Source organism: Centropristis striata, chromosome 3 (genome assembly GCF_030273125.1).
Source record: "Centropristis striata isolate RG_2023a ecotype Rhode Island chromosome 3, C.striata_1.0, whole genome shotgun sequence".
NCBI lineage: Eukaryota > Metazoa > Chordata > Actinopteri > Perciformes > Serranidae > Centropristis > Centropristis striata.
Window position 1 is genome coordinate 6600258 of NC_081519.1, and position 18658 is coordinate 6618915.

The 18658-nt window shown below is 40.8% G+C and overlaps 1 protein-coding gene across 2 annotated transcripts; it reads right to left on the reverse strand.

Moving 5' to 3' along the window:
- Positions 1 to 12: 12 nt before the first annotated feature.
- On the reverse strand, positions 13 to 17864 carry rad54l2 (RAD54 like 2). 2 transcript variants are annotated; one of them, XM_059329075.1, is made up of 23 exons: positions 17733 to 17864; positions 17344 to 17592; positions 15251 to 15449; positions 14846 to 15155; positions 13876 to 14012; positions 13623 to 13763; positions 13154 to 13386; positions 12863 to 13045; positions 12244 to 12377; positions 11960 to 12156; positions 11281 to 11623; positions 11004 to 11181; positions 10471 to 10701; positions 9726 to 9844; positions 9219 to 9337; positions 8224 to 8323; positions 7928 to 8133; positions 7094 to 7263; positions 6219 to 6415; positions 5669 to 5853; positions 5254 to 5343; positions 5074 to 5166; positions 13 to 4616 (listed from the first exon to the last, which is right to left on the reverse strand). In XM_059329075.1, the coding sequence occupies exons 3-23, from the start codon at positions 15396 to 15398 to the stop codon at positions 3601 to 3603; spliced, it is 4530 nt and encodes a 1509-aa protein (XP_059185058.1). In that variant the 5' UTR covers positions 15399 to 15449; positions 17344 to 17592; positions 17733 to 17864; the 3' UTR covers positions 13 to 3600. The 2 variants fall into 2 exon arrangements, with proteins under 2 accessions (XP_059185058.1, XP_059185057.1); XM_059329074.1 differs by lacking the exon at positions 17344 to 17592 and having other exon boundaries at positions 17733 to 17853.
- Between the last annotated feature and the right edge of the window lie 794 nt (positions 17865 to 18658).

The window sequence follows — 18658 nt, forward strand, 5'->3', positions numbered from 1 at the left end:
AATGATTCACACTGCAAGAGAAGAGTGTTTTATTGTTAAAATAACATTGATAACACAGTCATATTCTGTTTCGATCTAGGCTGCATGTATGAAATTCTTACTGGATCAGCCGTCAATGGGTCAAAGTGAACAAAAGGTTAAAAAACGTAATTACAAAAAAAAGAATGTATCCTCCATCATAAATAAATAAATTTCAGACGCTTACATTGAAATAAGGGAAACAACTGCCAGGTGGGTAAACACCAATAAGAAGTTATAAAAAACATTTGTTTTTAAAAAATGAAATAGTTCCATGAAACGTAAAAATGCACATAAGTGAGACTTAAGAAATGGCAGACAGGTTTTGTTTTACAAACTGATGATTCCCAAGATTCAAATGCAAGAAGAATAATTGAGAATAAAGACATGGCGTCAGTACGATGTACAGTTCACAAGCGGATGAGCCTTTGTCAAAGTGCCAGCTCCACCTTCGAGACAAAATGTCACAAGTTCCCAAAACGTGCTGAAGAAATCTGGAGACATCAGTGATGATAGAAGTGAATCGTCCAGAACAGCAGCAGGGAAGGAGCCAGCAGTAATAAAAAGTGTACAGACTGTGGGAGCGAAAGGTCTCTGCAAGAAAACATCTCTATAAAGAAAATTTAACTTGACACTGTGGTATCGGGTTATCCAGTGTTTTCTAAAGGTCAGCCACTGCGTCTAGCCTATTTTACTGACGGAGAGGGAGTTTCCTAAATCTACCTTGAGGTGTCATCACAACACAGAAACACAAGGCTACAGAGAACAGCGAAAACCTAAACTCCCTAGAGCAACGCAGACCTACACTGACTGACACTACTGACGGAAGCTAGTTATACTGCACTGCTTTTAAAGACGCACCTCTGTAAAAAAAAAACAACCTACCACACGAGATGGCTCTGTCAGTTTGGTAAGGCCAGGTGACTACAGGCGACTGTCTGTGAAATGTTCGATATCCGTTTTGATGGTTGATGGCTACAAAAGGTTTCATACACTTAAGCTGCATGAATGCAATGTTGTCTACAGTTTAGGTAATATTTGTTCTCAGCAAGGTTTGGAAAATATATAGGAAAATTAGGATAGTCAAAACTACATGTAGGCTGACTCATAGTGGGGACACTTCAGTATAAACTGCAACAAAGAGAGGTGAATGAGCCAGCAACATTAAAGGGACAGTTTAGATTTTTTCAAGTGGTGTTGTATGATGTACTTATAAATAGTCACTGTGTTACCTACAGTACATGTGGTCGGCGTGAATCCAGTTTAGAGAAGCAGGCAGGAGTACTGGCACCGAAGCAAAGTGATGTACTGCTGTGGATGGGGGCAACAGCAAAATGTGTTTATCCAACTAAAAAAAATGTTGTTGCCGTCAGATAGCCTTGTTTAAGTTTTTACGTGAGGGGAACAGAAATGTATTTCTTTCTTTCTCTTTGTTGTCTTCAAAGTAACCCTGTAAAACACCAAAGTCACACAGAAATCACAAACAAACTAACTGTTTAAGGCAGAAGTAGACCAGTAGCTCCTGGGTTCTGCAAGGTAAACTTACTGTTTTTGTCAATGCAGTCTGGTGGCTTCGAGGAGAGCATAGATATTTATATTTAGAATATTTTCCCCACTTTAGTTTGCCGTCAGACAGCCCTCTTTAAGGTTACCTGAGGGCAACGGACACTTATCTCTTTTTTTATCGTTGTTATCTTCAAAGTAACCAACAGTCATTTTACCTTGCAGAACACGGAAGCTGCTGGTCTACTGCTGCCTTGATCAGTTAGTTTGTTTTTGTTATTGTGTGACTTTGGTAAACCCAAAGTAACCCAGCACAACACTAAAGTTACACAAAATCACAAACTAACTTTAAGAGAGCACATATAACAGCTACAGTTCCTCCATATTAAACTTAAGGCTGTCTGCAACAAGGTAAAGCTGTGAAATTATTCTAAATATAGCATACACTTAAACTGAAACTGATTATTTTAGGTGGTAAAATATGTGTTGTTGCTGCTGCCCTCGTCCACAGCAGTACATTGCTTAGCTTCCAGGCCTGTTCTCCTTTTCTGCTTCTCTAAACTGTGGCGTGCCGGCAGCAACCTACTGTTGTTAATACACTGAAATACCTCAAACAACCCAACCTCAAAAACATCTCAACTATCCCTTTAAACCTTTTGGCTTTTACACTTGGTACTTTTGATCACAACGCTGAATCTGCCCGACACTTGTGTTTTCAGTTTGACACCGACTGTCTGAATGCTCAGTAGTTCTTCAAACAGATTTGTAAAAAGGATGTACTAAGATAAATGCTAAGACTCAAGACCCCTTTGTGTTATTTAAGGCTAAAAATGAAAGCCTGAAACCCTGTACCAGCCCCCTGTGTTATCAAAGGCTAACATGAAAGTACATTCATTTTAGTTTTAAGGGGGGAAAAACAAGGGAACTTAGAAAGTGAACGGAAATTTGTTTCCCCGGTATCAATGCAAGTTTTTCATCATGAGTCACTGTAATAATAAACCATCTCCCTACAACCAAAATCTACACACTGCACAGTATTGACTTGCAATATAAACAATGATAATGACTGCTATTTACAAAGTATCAACATGTTCAGTTATAGTATCACACATAATATCCTTTCAACAGGGGATGCTACAATGTCTATCAAACCGCTAAAGACTAAAATATGCTCTGAAAGCCTAAGATTCCTGTTGTTAAAGGTAAGCCTCGGAGGATTTTCTCTAAATATATTGTCAAGTGGATTTTGACAAATATCAACACCGCCTTCTGTGGCCACTGTGAGTTATTTATATGTAGCTTTCCAGTACAGTTTACTAGAAAAGGAAAGGAAATTAGGGTATTAGTGTTCAGCAGGTGAGTATGGCCGACACACTTGTAACATTGGGTCAAATTTTGGTTTGAACTACACTGTTTCACAGCAATATATCACGAGACAATCCAACGTGAAGCAGTTTTCCTCACATTATCCCGTCCAAATTCAGAAGAAATAAAACTAACAGCACGCTGAAGCTTTGCTTTGCAGTGTAGCAGGAGAGGCTGTGCTCAGAAAGCCCCCAGAAAGTTTCAGCTGGTCCCCGAACGACAAAGGTCTGTTCCCACTGCTCTGATGCTCCAGCTGAACAAATCTAGGATATTCAGCATATGGATTTGTTACTCTGACTTTGTGTAGTCATTAAGGTACAAGTTGATGCTCTCATTTACAGGTGAGAGTCTGTGTGTGTGTGTGTTTAGTTTAATTAGATCATTAGAAATGAGAATGCAGTTCATTTCACTGCTAATTCTGTGAATGGCCAGTCTAACAGCAAGGCCAAAACACATTTAACTTATAATCTTCTCCAACTTCAAAATATGTGTTCAGGTGTAAATTTGATTCCTATAAAGTTGTATTTTTTTTTTTTTTTTAATTTAGATGACCAGTCTTATTCAGAACCATCATCATCAGTTTTTAAGTGAAACTCCAACATTAAATTTAGTCCATTTAATAAATTTGTAATCATTCCCATCCCTAATGTTCTTTGTTAGCCGCGATTGATAAATCGTGTGTGTAAAACTGCCTCTCCCGGACTTCTTGAGTCTCTACTGTCCTGTCACCTCTATAACGTCGTCGTCAGAACTACTGCCGCCGTTCTCCTCTCCTCTCTGGTGCATGTCCGGCTGGGTCAGAGCTGCCCCCAACAGGCTGGAAGTGGGATTGTTGAAATGGGAGAGGAAACTGGATGCAGTAGAGCTGGAGTTAGGTGAGGAGAATCCCCCTGACGAGGAGAGGAGAGGGGCGGGGAACATCCTCGGCTCGGGGAGCAGCGACTGACTGTAGTTGAGAGGGAAGCCTGACGAAAGCAGGCCAGCCATGTTGGGGTTCATCAAGTACGGCGGCAGAGAACCTGACGCCAGGGAGGAAGAAGTTGCTGCAGAGGGTGTGGATGACATAGGGATGGTGGTGGATGCGGAGGAGAAAACGGTGGGCAGAGAGGACGAGCAGGGGGTGGGGAGATGTCCGTTTCCTGTGGCAGACTGCCTCAGTAGGTCCGAGCCTGCAGAGGGGAACATGGTCTGTAGATCAGCCAGTGTTTGTCCTGGTGTCTGAAGGAATGATGAGCCGCCACTTCCATCCATCAGAAGTGGATGACTCATGTGACTGAGGTTCCCCAGGAGGGAGGAGGAGTTCAGACCCACGGGGGGGAAACTGAGCCCGCTGGAGCCCAGTCCGGGGAAACGTGTTGCAGCAGAAGTGCGTTTGCCTCCGATCTGTGTGTTGCCCTGGCTTTCAGTACTCCTGCGCTTGCTGCCACGCATCTCTAAAGCGGAGCTCAAGAGGTCGTCGCCGAGTTGCCTGCTTAGATCGCCAGGCTGATTGTTTTGCGAACTGCCTTCATCCCCCGCTGTTACGGCCAACATTTCCGAAGGCGACACCAATTCGTTTCCCGTGCCGACGGCGGCGTCTCCCGTGGATGAAGTGTAGCGGCTGAGCTCTCTGAGAATCTCAGAGCTTAAAGGAGAGGAAGGCCGCTGCTCCCCGTTGGGGGAGCCCTGCTGTTGATCTGCAGGCGATGAACAGCCGTTACTGAGTGGGTGGATCAGTGGACCCTGGGCGTCTGTGGAGGGGAGAGAAATGCAGTCATGAAATGTCAGAAGACATGTACAGTGTCTCTGCCTCTGAATTATTTATTCTCAAAAGGTCAATCCTGGAAATAAAATGATGAAGCCAAATAACTTCCTCAACGCTCTACCAGATGGTGGGTTGTAATGCAAAACTTTGTGGCAGGAACCACAAAGGGGTGGCTGTGGCTCAGTTGGTAGAGCGGCCACGTACTAATCGGAAGGTTGGTGGTTCGATCCCCGACCGTGGCAGCCTACATGTCGAAGTTTCCTTGAGCAAGATACTGAACCCCAAATTGCTCCCGATGCTGCGTTCATCGTTGTGTGAATGAATTCCCAATGGTGGCAGGTGGCACCAGTGTGCCCTGGTAGCCTCGGCCACCAGTATGAATGCGCTATACGAGTGCCCTCCATTTACCATTTAGGAACCAAGAATAATAAATATGTTTCTACCTCTTGAAGCAGCAGAGCCGCCCATTGCTGGCCTACTGATCTTTCCAGATCGAATAGCAAAAATCCTTCCATCGTTTGTCCTTATGTAGGTACCTGTGGAAGAGAAAACATCAAGTGATGGAGGCCGTAACTTTAAAATTCTTTGTATGCAAAGAGCACTTATTGGGCTGTTTCAACTACCTTTTGATCCTCTGATAACATGGATGCTCTCTCCTGCACTGATTCGAGCTTGAACATCTGTTGTGCTGTTGGCTCCTGGAATTACGATATCTGTAGATCCAGACAAAAATGCTGGTGTTAATGGCTGGTCATTACATTTACGAATACGAAAACTTTATTATCCACTGAGTGGAAATTCCTCTTTGGTTTCACCATAGACATGTCTCAAAACAAACAGAATAAATAGTAAAACAATAAAGAAAAACATTTCAAGAATAGAAAAATATAAAATAGCCTACAGCAATAACTGTACTTCACACATCACCCATTCAAGTACAAAGTTTCATAAAAGCACACCACAGTACAAATCAAGTTTACATATGTGGTTGAAGTGGTACTCTCAATGATTTTAGCTTTTATAAATATTATACATTACCAGTGGTGGTGACGATCCGCTGCACGTAAACTCCAGCTTTCTGCAGGAAGTTGACAGGCAGGCTGCCGGCCGAGCTGGAGCCAGCCATGCCCATGCCGACCTGGCGAGGCATCATGGGGATTGGGGTCGACTGGATGGGCCTGACACTTGCCACAGGCTTGTCATCCGGCCGAGCCATGGGACGCCTGAAAATATGAGGGCTGAACTCATGACATGCTCGCACGCATTCAGACATAAGAGTCGTGACTAGTTTGATGGAAATGTATTAGAAAAAGAAGAGAAACTCGCTCAGAGCTGAAGCGAACCAACAAATTTAATGGTGGTTTTATGTTCTATTTAGTTAACAAAGCAGTCAGTCATTCCCAGACTGTAAAGGAGATTTTGTTCAGGGTGGATGCAGATGCACAGATTCTTACCTAGGAAAGTGTAATTTGTAATGCATCACATCGCTGAATATGACAAAAACCTGCTGGTTAGCTTGTGGTTGTAGCAGCATTTTACAGTGAAACAAACCATCAGCATCTGTGACAACGTGCAGGCTGAAACCTACCAGCCTCGTTGGTTGAATGCTGGTATGTTTGAGAGCGCCTGATCACTTGTTGGGTAATAGGGGGCGTAAGATGGGCGAGAGTAGGGCACCGAGGCTCGTTTCTCATCCTCATAGCTCTTCTTGGCGGCTCTCTTCTCTGCTTTGGTCAGTTTCGACTCCTTCCGGTCCACCAGCAGAGACTCGTGATGAAAAGGTTGCTAAGGAGACAAATTAAAACTGAATTACAGATAAACCATCAGATTAGATTTTGCATGCAAGAAGCAGGCTGGTCTTACTGATTTCATCACAGACAGACTTCAACCCTTTTCAAATAGAATTAGTTTTGCAAGATAAGCTGGGGAAATGTAACTGCTACTAGAATTTCTGTGTGGTTTTCATTTATCTTGGGTTTCTTTTGGTAAGTGCTAAGCTGTATTTTTGGAATCTGCAGGCCAAGATTGTCCAACCTGAAGAATGAACATATACATAGTGAACATATATTTTAAAAAATGCCATAATATCAAAAGTAAGAGTAGTATTTACCAGAAAGAAAGTACTTTAAGTTATCAAATACCTAAAGTTGAACATTGAACCACAAAACCGCCTTTGTATAAAACAGGATTCCTACAGCTTTCTAGGGATAAAATTCAAGCCCTATCAATGTACCTAAAACCAAAATGTCCTAACCCTTGAAGCCTTCATCATAACATTTAAATCACAGGTGTCAAACTGATCCATGAAAGGGCCTGTGATGCTGCACACCTGATTTAACTCATTCAATCACCTGAACTGTCTTCACTCAGCTGATTTGTTGTTAACATTGGCTTCACTCTTCAGACCGTACTTCTTTTATACGGTCTATGTTCTCAGGTTATAAACAATGCTATCAACTGTACCTTTGTGATGAGGTGTGGGTAAAGCAGACAAGCTCGACTCAGCACTGGTTCAAAATCCTCCCGGGACTCAAGAGAGATCTTATCAGGTTCCTCTTCCACAAAATGCAGCAGCGACTCCACTTCCTTACGTGTGAAGTTCAGCACTGGGTTCAGGTCATCAACCACACGGTCTTTGAACAAACACACAACAGCAACATTTTAAGACTGGGCATTCAGGTAGACGTGAATTACTGTCCACATTAGATCCTTTAAAGTTTGTGTGAAGGGGAAACTTTGTGTTCCCTATTCTCCATTTTTTTGGCGTCCAAATGACTAATGAGGACAACAAGTTTTGAAAATTGGTCCAGTATTGAGTGAGAGAGATTCAGCCAGCAGCTGCACTCTAATCCTTGGGCAATTGCATGGCACCATCTCAATGCTACTTAAAGATCTTTTTTCTTGTCACTGTTTCAGATTATTATTGATCACTTAGACACAAAAAAAGTAGGAAAATACCAATACAGTTTCCCTTTAGCAGTGTTTGGAAAAGGCCTCAATAAAAGCCCCATGATACAATGAAAGCAATATAAATTCAAGAACTACAAGTGAAGTCAAGAATTAAAATTATAGTACCAACTTTCAAAAGTGAAACTTTCTATTGTCCATTTGAGCAGTGTAAATTTTAACTGATACTGATTGCACTTTAACATGCAACGAATAACAGCTGGAATTTAAGAGTTGTTCTGGGTTTCCAGTGAACCTATGTAAAAAAAAAAAAAAAAGATTGTGCCAGTACAATATAAATGCTATGCCTAACAAACAGATTTTTTTTTTTTTGCAAGTATTATCCCTTACCGGACATGCCCTGCTTGGAGACTTGTCTGTCGTAGATCTTTTTCTCCAAGGTGAAATCACAGACCAGGCGGTAAATATAGCAGGGTTTCCTCTGACCGTAGCGGTACACCCGACACACCGCCTGAGCATCGTGACACGGGTTCCAGGAGGCATCAAACACAACGACGCGGTTGGCCCCGATCAGATTTACCCCCAAGCAGCCCGCTCTGAAAGACAAATGGCAAATTATTGACAATCTGCGAGTGTATACGAGATGCGTGAAGAATTATTAGAAAATAGAGAGCAGAGACACGTACCTTGTAGAAAGCAGGAAGACCCATGTTGAGGTGTTTTCTGGGTCATTAAACTGATTTATAAGTCGCTCTCTTTCTGAGGCAGATGTGCTCCCATCCAGTCCTGGACACAGACATACATCATCACTTAAGCACCTGAACACACTTTAACTCACAGAGTTTCTCATGGTAATATTTTTCATTGAATACTTTAAGGAGCAGTAGCTTGTAGGGGGATCGATTGGCAGAAATGGAACATAATATTCACATGGGATGGGCGTTCGGGAGAAACCTGCCAAGCTCATCGATGAAAAAATACACAGATCGATTAAAAATTCCATGTGATTGACCAAATTCTTAACGACCATTCACTGATCATTGGTTAATTTTTCCCATCCCTAGTATTCACAACTATGTCACTTTTAGTGTATAATCACCCGAAACTAAGGATGATTGTTTTTGATAGCTTAAAACTAACACTTCATATCTACATAGGGAGCAGGTCCTCTTCCACTGTCTCCACCACGTTTCTACAGTAGCCAAGAACACGGGCTCCAAAGAGAGCCTTTAGCATCTTTACGTTACCTAAAGGCCACTGTAGGTTCTCTACACACTTGAAAAGGAAAGGGTGAGCAAACGGCTGTTCAGTTGGCTGTTACTTCACTGCTAAGTGCCACTAAATCCTACACACTGCTCCTTTAAGACAAGATAAGCGGAGAGATTTTTAATTTATGAGCATTTTTAGTGTATTCTTATCGGGTGAAGCACTGAACTGAACGATACACAGTTTGCACATTATACATAAAAAGATTAAATTTGTCAAAACATCTTTGTCAAAGACTGAGCTTCCAGTTTAAATTTTGCCAGACAAAAAATTAACTGGGAACGTTGAGGAATTGCAGTCACTGACACTAAATCAATAAAGACCATCACAACTTTGAGGCTTCAGCGGTGATAACTGCGCTTTCTGCCTTGTGAGTTGCTGGTTTGGAAGAGAGAGCACAGATTGAATGACTCACTGTAGTAATTGAGGTTGCGAACCCAGTTTTGGCTCGGGCTGTCAGAGGAGGCCACGCTGACAGGCATTGGTCTCTTTGATAAGAAGTCCTCGATGACCGTCAGGGTGGACAAACTTTGACTAGTGGGGACAGAGCAGAAACAGCTATTATGAAATAAAATGGACTGCAGTGTGGACTGGTATTTTCAAAGTTAACAGTTACAATTTATCAGTCAGATGTTTTTTTAATAGTCGCAGTACAGCTATATATGAATTCAGTTTCATTAAAAGGTCATGATTTGGACTAACTGTGAAATTCCTGCTTACAAGAATAACCTGAAAGAGAAGCAGAAAACCTCATAAGACGTAGGAGGATTAAAATATTAATTTCCTACAATTTGTAAAAAGCTCTGAAAGCCCTGAATACGTCTCATTAATTAGCCTAGATGCAAAGTCAGTCTACCTCTCCTCTAAGCTACTTAATGATGGATTTGTTCTTAAAGCAATGTACGCTGGACAGAGGACTTACCTAAAGACCAAAATCTTGTCCCTCCTTCCTACACTCTCATCAATCAGATGAAAGAGCAGAATCATCTTGGCAGAGTTCTCCAGAACTCCTGTGTGGTAGTTTGACAGTATGCCCTTTGCCTGAAACATATAATGTGGAACAAAAGGCTGTTGAAGTAAAGGCAGTTATACCATACTAACATGCTATTTATTCATAAATAAGCATGTGTGGATATTTTCATGTCTGTGATTGTGCAAACACTGGACACTTGGCCGTCAGTTTTTGCCATCTTTTTCTGTCTGACCGTTTTGTTTTACTTTTCAATGCTTCATCTTTAGTTGCTTGAATCTGGTGTTTTTCTTTTGATAATATGCACATTTATTGACAGTTGGAATAATTTCACAGTGACAAAAGCAGCTCCATAAAGAGATACAACAACAAGTTCACCTATGATTTGCATTTTCTACCAGCCTACGTACTACTACGTGAAGAAAAAAAATGGCTAATTGTGCTTGCTGTCAGATGGTTGACAGGGGTTACCATGTTTATGCATTTTTAACTAGTAAGGAGGCTGTAAGGAAGTGATGTGGTAATTAGAGGTGTTGCATGTTATCAGCACTAAACAAAGGAGTGCATTTCACTATTTTAAACTTGACTTGTTAGTGTTTGAGGTTGGAAACAAAGATGTCAAAACAAGGAGACTCTTTCAGCTGTATGAATAATTTAAAACTAAGAACACAGTTTTAAATGGATTGTCATGACATACCCATTCATAAGTGATGACTTGATTGGCTCTTTCCTGAGAAGGATTGAGTGCTGGCAAGTTGTTGTTGACTTTGCTGTTGCTTGAGTCGGCTACTTTGGCCTTCAGGCCGGCCCCCGGTGCAGTGCAGCGGGGGTTAGCAGCTGAAGTGATGTCATCGAGGTCCAGGTCCTGCTCGTTGGCCTGATTCTCCTTCTGCAAGGCTTCATAGAGGACGTCTGGGTGATTCCAGATCTGGAGGGATCCGGAAAGAGACAGAAGGCTTACTTGATTAAAAATGAACCTGATTTCCCAGGAATGTGCCCTTCAGTACCAGATCTTTCTACTTAACAAGAAAGGACAGGCTTGGAGAATAACAGAAAACATGCCTACAAAAAAAGCTTACTGCATTCTGTTAAAAATACAGAGGAAGCTAAATCACATTGCTAATACATTTTACAATTTTTAAATAAATAATGATATCCTCTTGATATAAGAATGACAAGAAGGACATAGCAACCCTCCTGACCTTAATAAGAGCAAAGAAAAAATCTCACCTTGCAGCATACACAGAAGGCTTTAAGTGGATTTAGACCGAGCCAGCCGCTGTTTCCTGCTTCTCGAAAGCGTTTCATGAATTCGGTATACAGCGCTCTCTGAATGTGAGAGAGACGCACCAAGATCACATGCTCATCTTTGGAGGGAAGCTGGTCTCGCAGCACATCGTGGCCTCGTCTGTAACCCACAAAAGCACCACAGAAAACAGGTGAGCATCGTCAACGCTACAATGCTTTTTTTCCATGATTCTAAATCCGGCTCTGAAAGGAAGTTTACCTCTGGACAAACCCCTCCAGCAGGCTGTGCAGCACGTGGCTGCGGTAGCGCATCAAGCGGACGTCCTGAGGCGTGCTGTCCACACACTGCCCGTTCAGAATGGGCCGCTCAAACATGTTGCTGAACTCCTGACGCGTGCCCAGAAAGTCGGGCCTTACAAAGTCCACCATGCACCAGTATTCAATGAGGTTGTTCTGTAAAGGGTAACCGGTCAGGACGACTCTGCGCCGGGAGCGAATGTTCTTCAGGGCCTGTGATGTGCTGGCATGATAGTTTTTAATGCGATGACCCTCGTCACAAATCACCACGTCTGGGCCAGGCCGCGCTATGGCCCTTTCAATACCTGAACAAACAAAAATAGTGGAGGAAAATGACACTGTAAATTCTGGACATGAATATACTAAGTGCTGAGAGAATGAGAATGTATCTTTTCTATTTACTATTTATTGAGATGAGATGTATCTTGTTATTTACTATTTATTATGCTTTTTTTATGAGTCCAGTACCTGAGTGCATTGAATTTCGTTGTATTTCTGTGCAATGACAAATAAAATCTAATCTAATCTAATCTAATCTGGTTGCATTTGTATTTCTTATTCTCATTTGAGTGTTTAATAACATACAAAAACTTGGTTTACAATGGGCCATTGGTTCCCTTTAACAAACACATTTTACTGACCTTTCATGAGTTCCTGCTGTCTGTCTTCTTCATCAAGGTCAATGATTATTGGTCCTGCAGGCTTCTTTGATTTCCTCTTCTTACCCATCACAAAGCTCTTCTTCATGGACAGCAGGCGGTACATCTCATAGCCCATCAGCAACACGCCTCCATCTCTGGACCAGTCCTCCACAACTTTGGCCCTGGCCAGTGTCGTTCTGCGGGTCACACAGTCAGCGTCATTAACGGCTCAAATGTGTGAAAACGAATGCTGAACCTTGCACACAAAATGGCACGGTACATACTTGTGCTCGTCGTTGAGAACGTGAACTTTGAATGCGCGGCCTCTGATGAGTTCAGGGTCAGCGTCTGGGGGAAGGGCTTCTTGTGGCGGGAGCCAGAGGTTAAACTCTGTCAGCCAGTTCTGAAGTGTGTTCACCTGTAGCAGAGGAAATTAAAATGATTAAAAATCAAGCATATTCCTCACCTTGAAAACACAACAGTTAAAATTAAGCATTTTCTAAACAAGGCTTTCAATTTAATAGTTCAATGAGCAAAAACACATTTCTCTACATGCAGCAGTGCTGTGGTGATATCTGCCCACAAATCTAAAAACAGTGTTTAATGCCTTAAACTTTTTATCCTAGAAAAAGAGAGCATGTGACATAGCTACCCCCTGTCCTTTAATAATTATGTGATGATGGTATTGTTTGCTGTTGTTGTTGTTGTTGTTGTTGTAGTGTTTTAAGTGTTATACCAGAGGACCACAACAGAAATAAGCCTTCACCTAATTGGGTTCATATTCAGTTCTTTAACGTATGTCAAATAAATCAAAATCATTGACTCATCATTGAATCATCGACTTTGTACGAACCCTGACTCTGCATTGTTTCATCATACACAGTACACAGTTCTATTACTCACAGGAACAATGGCCAGCACAGTGTGAGCCTCAGTATTCTGCAGAAGGATGTCAGTGAAGGAAATGACCTGCAGCGTCTTTCCCAGCCCCATACTGTGAGCGAGGATGCAGCCAAAGCCGCTGCTGGTCTTGTAGCGCTCCAGAGACTCGATGAGGTTATCATAGAGAAACCGGATTCCCCCGATCTTAGAAATGCGGAGAGAAATGTTTAAGAGAAAAACAAGTTGGACTGTTTCGGTTTCTGAGCGTTTTCTGTTTTGAGAGTTCGAGAGAGAACGAGACGGGGAGCGTACCTGGTGAGGTTTGACAGCCTTGGCCAGCTGTGGAGCGAGGAAAATGTCTTTCTCCTCTGCAGGGTGGCTGATATTAACCAGCACTTGACCCTGGGCATCTGGCAGATTCATAGCGTCGTTGATGTGTGCACCGCTGCTCTCCTCTGAGGCGGCGGTGCCATCGGCGTCCTCGTCGGCCGACTCGCTGCTTATCTGCAAGGCGTCCTCATCTCCAGAACTAAGCTCAATTATATCTACGTCATCAAAAGGGGAAGTGAACAATAAGGCAAGTTTGGCAAGTTTATTTTTATAGCACAATTCGGACACAGGGCCATTCAAAGTGCTTTACAGGGGCAAGATTAAAATACATAAAACACATTAGAAGACATTTAAAAGCGAATTAAAAAGAAAAAAGGAGATGCTGTTCAATTCTCACATTGTCTAGGGTACAAAAAGCAGCGTAGTTGCACAGAAGTATCATAAATCTTACCATCTCTGATGGCAAGTGCAGGCAACATGGGGGCCACTTTTTCATCTTCATCACCACTGCTGTCCAGACAGATCACATCCTGCTTGCTAAGGAGAGCGGGGACCAGGTGAGACACTTCTCCTAAAATTGCAGCAGTGTCGACTATTGGAGAGACAGAGAGGTTTTGGGAAGTTTAGGATGGAATGAAGACAATAGAAATGTCAAACTTAAATATGACTGATATGTGTAGCTTTACTAATAGAGTGGCAGTCACCTAGCTGAGGTTCTGGGAGAGTTGAGGCTGGTAAGGGGAAATCCTTCCTCTGCTGCTCCAGACGCTTCCGCCTGTCCATCTCCTCCTGTTGAGCAGCCTTGGTCCCAGCCTCCAGCTGATCCTCTTTCAGCAGCTTCCTGTTAGCATAAGGAAAAAACATATCAGTTTACATACAACAAAAGTGTATAATAACTCTGCATTAAAAAGAAACTTGGCCTTTTTTTTGTTTGTTTAGTTGTGTACTAATCCTAAATGTTTCCAACAATTTTCAAATCCAGAGAAATTCCAAATTTTATTCAAGGGCATGACAGACATCTGTGTTCGTCACCTGTCAATAGCATCTTAACACCTTATTGAATGAGTCAGCAATTTGGTTTTCTACTGGAAGTCGTCAAAAATAAACTTTTTTGTAAATCCAGCTTTAAGTCATGTTTTTATGTTGCACGTGCATGTTTTTTCACTGGATTGCGGATTTACATTGGATGTCTGGATCTTGAGTCATCATTAAAAGAAGCTGCTCAGGCGGCAGCTCAGTTCCAGTCCTTCTGCTGACATGCTGAACAACATACACACTATTTCAGTGTTTTTATCAGTTTAATCTCAATCACTTTCAGTTTGTTTGGGAGAGTAGGGCATCTCTGGGGATAATTCAGCTCACAGTAAAAAACCTCCTGAAAGTCTGGATCATAAGTTATCAGAGAAACAAGCTGCGGCAACGTTCATCAGCCCCTCTGCTGATGTGCCGAACAGCATAGAAAAAACACTGTTAAAAACATTTTTAACATGAAACGTCCTGCTTGGACGTTGAACATTGGTTCCATTTGCTTTGGAGTGAAGGAAACCTCTGCTGAGAATCTGTTCCTGCGGTTTTTTTTAATTGTTTGGATTTGGAGCGTCAGAAAATTACAATTGCACATCAAAGTATACTTTGTGATATACATGAGGGAAAATGTGAAAATGATAAATGTACCTGATATTCTTCCTCATGTGTGCAGGCTTCGATGGCTTGGAAGGTTTGGAGCCTTTTGAAGACTTAGAAGATTTGGTTAATTTGGAGGCTTTATGTTTCTTTGTTTTGCTGGAAGGTGGCTTACTCCGGCTTGGGTTTTCTGGGCTGGCCGGAGGCTGAGAGCGAGAGGCAGGTCGGGAGGGATCCCTGGATGAGGGGCGGGACGCAGGCTGAGACGGAGGCTCTGAGGATGGCTCTCCGGAGGTAGCTGAACTGGAGTCCCTGCCATCTTGAGCTGCTTCTGTCCTGCTCTGGGCACTTTCAGGTCGTTCTTCAGAGACAGAGAGAATAAACAACAATTTATTTTCTTTCAATACCATGCATTACAGTAATAAGAGGCCCAAGAAACTTTATTTTGTCACTCACCAACACTATCGTCTTCATCGTCACCATCATTTTCATCCTCATCTTCCTCCGTGTCCTCATTGTCCTCCTCTTCCTCATTTTCCAAAAACTCCTCTTCACTGTTAAGGCTGGGCTCCAGGTCACTTTCTGAAATCGCCTCTTCAGACATGGCGTCTTACAAGGCTCTCAAAGTATTACCTACACAGCTTCATCAGGAGCCCTAAAATAATAAGAGACAACACATTGCAATAAGGAAAAAATAATTAATTGCGATTATTATTTGACTGACATTGCAGTTGAATTATGATTCACGATATTGGAAGGAAAGGTCATTTTTGTTAATATTCAAATTTTCAAAAATATATTTTGAAAAATATATGAAAATTATCACGGTGTGATTTTTTTGTGAGGATCTATACCCAAAAAATATTTTTTCCTTTGTCTGTAAGCTGGTACATCACTGCAACACCACACTAGTTACACATTAGTTTCAGAATGGAATTTTGACACTTGATGAAATAGTTGCACTCTGTTAATTAATCATGGAAACTGCCAATGACAGCATTTCCTTCCATGTACTAACTGATAATAAGTAATAGTAGGCTAGCCACTAGCCTACAATATTTGATTTAGTAAAACAAGAAAATGTTTACAAAACAGAATTTGACTGATCTGTGACCTGAGACCTCTTGAATTGTTAGACCTTAAATATGTCAGAAATAAAATCTTGGGCCAGAACACAGAGATATTCATACACCAAGGGCAACAACTCTAAGTTATTTCTGGAATGTTTTCTGTTACATCAAGAACTGGATCTGATATGACTGAATTATTTGGCCCTTACTGAAGTAAGGGACTGCATTTTTGAACTGAGCCACCTTTGAACATGTTAAATTAAAGGGGCATTCCAGTTGTGCTTAAGTCTGCTTCCCCATTAATTTGTTTCTCCTTTACCTTAGCGTGAACTTAATCTTGTTCCTAACCCCACATGGAACATAACCATAACTTTTATTCTAAAACAAGCCATAACCCTAACCAGGGAGGGAAACACTATTCTTGCACTTCAAAACAAAAACATGAATCTAGTCTACTGATACAAAAAATCTTTCCTTCCACATGCCATCACACTGTACAATAACAATAACAAATAATAGTCTGGTTCATTACATACTGTCGCTATGCACTTTGTTTTTTATGCACACTGTTCATTGCACCTTATTTGTTTCACAGCACCAAACATTTATTTTTTATACTGTATATTCATATTTATTCTGCACTGGAATTCTACTCCTTAATACATACTCCTTCTTTAGACACTTTATTTTTATTGTATTTTTATATTTTATTGCTTGAAGTATGCCTAGGTTGTTCTTATTTAATTGTGTTGTTATTGTCTCTGTGTGTAATGCTGCTGCTACACTGTAATTTCCCAGCTTGGGATAAATAAAGTATATCTATCTATCTATCTATCTATCTACCTATCTATGAGGCATGGAGAAGTGTCTGAGAATCTGACTAGGAGAGGAAACACTAAATCATTCAAAATATCTTTATGATGCTGGTAATATGTGTAGAAAAATATAGTTCAGCATCAATTACAATTTTAGACGTTTTTAACTTGCTCATGATGCTTAAGGACTGTGAGTCCAAATATGATAGGAGCTGCTGCCTCTGATGGCTTGTTAATTTGGCCAGAATGTACAGAAATCAAATAAAATGCAATGCAGTGCAAATATCTAACTTTGTAAAAAAAAAAAATCCAGCTATGTTTGAATGATTTGGTGAGGTTACAGCTGCACACCTAATGTCTGACACCAAAAAAAACTTTCGTGTACATATTGTACCTAAGTTACAATCCTCCGCTTACAGTATGTTTACATTAGTATATATCAACCACTTAACGTCAGACATTTGTGTCCATCGCACAGAAATAATTGCGAATCGTCAGTGCGGTCTTTAACGTTTAAAATTAAATGTTTAAGTTACATGTGCCGTGATCCATGGGAGTGTTTCACTGAGCAGCTTTGAGCCGAGGACGGAGGCAGCTAGCAGGTAGCATGAAGCTACCGCTGCAGCACATCTGTAAGCATCATGTTGTTGTTAGTGTTAATTACCATTGACTCAAAGCACCTGTCGTCAGTTGGCTAAATGGGCTGCCTAACTGAATGCATAAAAATACTATTGTTGCTCAGGCTGAGGCAGCACACCAAACACGCTAGCTAATTACACAACAATAAACGCTAATTCAAACGCTAAAACCACGTAAATGTTGAATTATCTATTGTCCACGAGTGGCAGGAAAACAAGGTGTCTGGTTGTAACTTGGGCTGGAAGAAAAGCAGCTCTCCTGGCCGAACCGACGGCTGGTGTGGAGACACAGAAAGATAACAATCTTATATTGTGTAGGTGTAACGCTCACACAGCTAATGCTAGCCTGCATTACAACAAGGCTAAAGCTGTCCGTTCGCTTCGGCTGACCTCAGACATTGTTGTTGGATCTTACCGTGTATGCGGCTTCGCTGCACTCTTCAACAAACCTCGCTGTGCATTCAACCACCGACCAATTAATCCGCACAGCAGCTGAGTAAATTAACTGATAAACGTTGCTAATTTCCAAATTTTTTCCAGTGTCACCCTGAATACTGTCCCCGTAAAGACAGCTCCAACTGAGGTTCCGGGAGTGAGAAACCCGAAGAAAAAAAAAAGAGAAAAATGTAAATAAGCATTTAACTAACTATTAATTAAAGTACAAGTTACTTGAATTATAATTACGTGTATTTTTTTAAGTAAACCAGCTGTAAAATACAAAATAAACTACTATTGCCATCTTCCCAATCAATTTCCCCTTTATTTTTTAAATAATAATAATAATAATTATCATTATTATTATTATTATTATTGTTATTATTATTATTAATAATGATTATGATGATGATTATTATTATTGTTAATAATAATAATAATAATAATAACATTAGTAGTAGTATTATTGTTATTATTATTCAAAAGGTATTATATGTATTATTATATTATATATTATTATTAGATTATTTTAAATATGATAACATCATGTCTAGTATGGCTTACACTTATTAACATTTCCATAACTTTAACCGTGTTTGTCTGGCTTTATTTTGTTAAATGTGCTCCGAGTTTATCTTTTTTTCGCAGTGAATATATTGCATGTTCAGAAAGTACTGTGGAGCTGTTTTGGTGAAAAGTTTTTTTTTCTTTTTCTTTTTTTTTGGCCATGAGTATAATAATATATTAACCTAATATTATAAATACCTTTAATATTCATATTGTATTATTATGATGATGATGATGATTATTATATTTATATTTATTATTATTATTATTATTAGTAGTAGTAGTAGTAGTAATAGTAGTAGTAGTAGTAGAATTAGTAGCAACAACAACAAATAACAA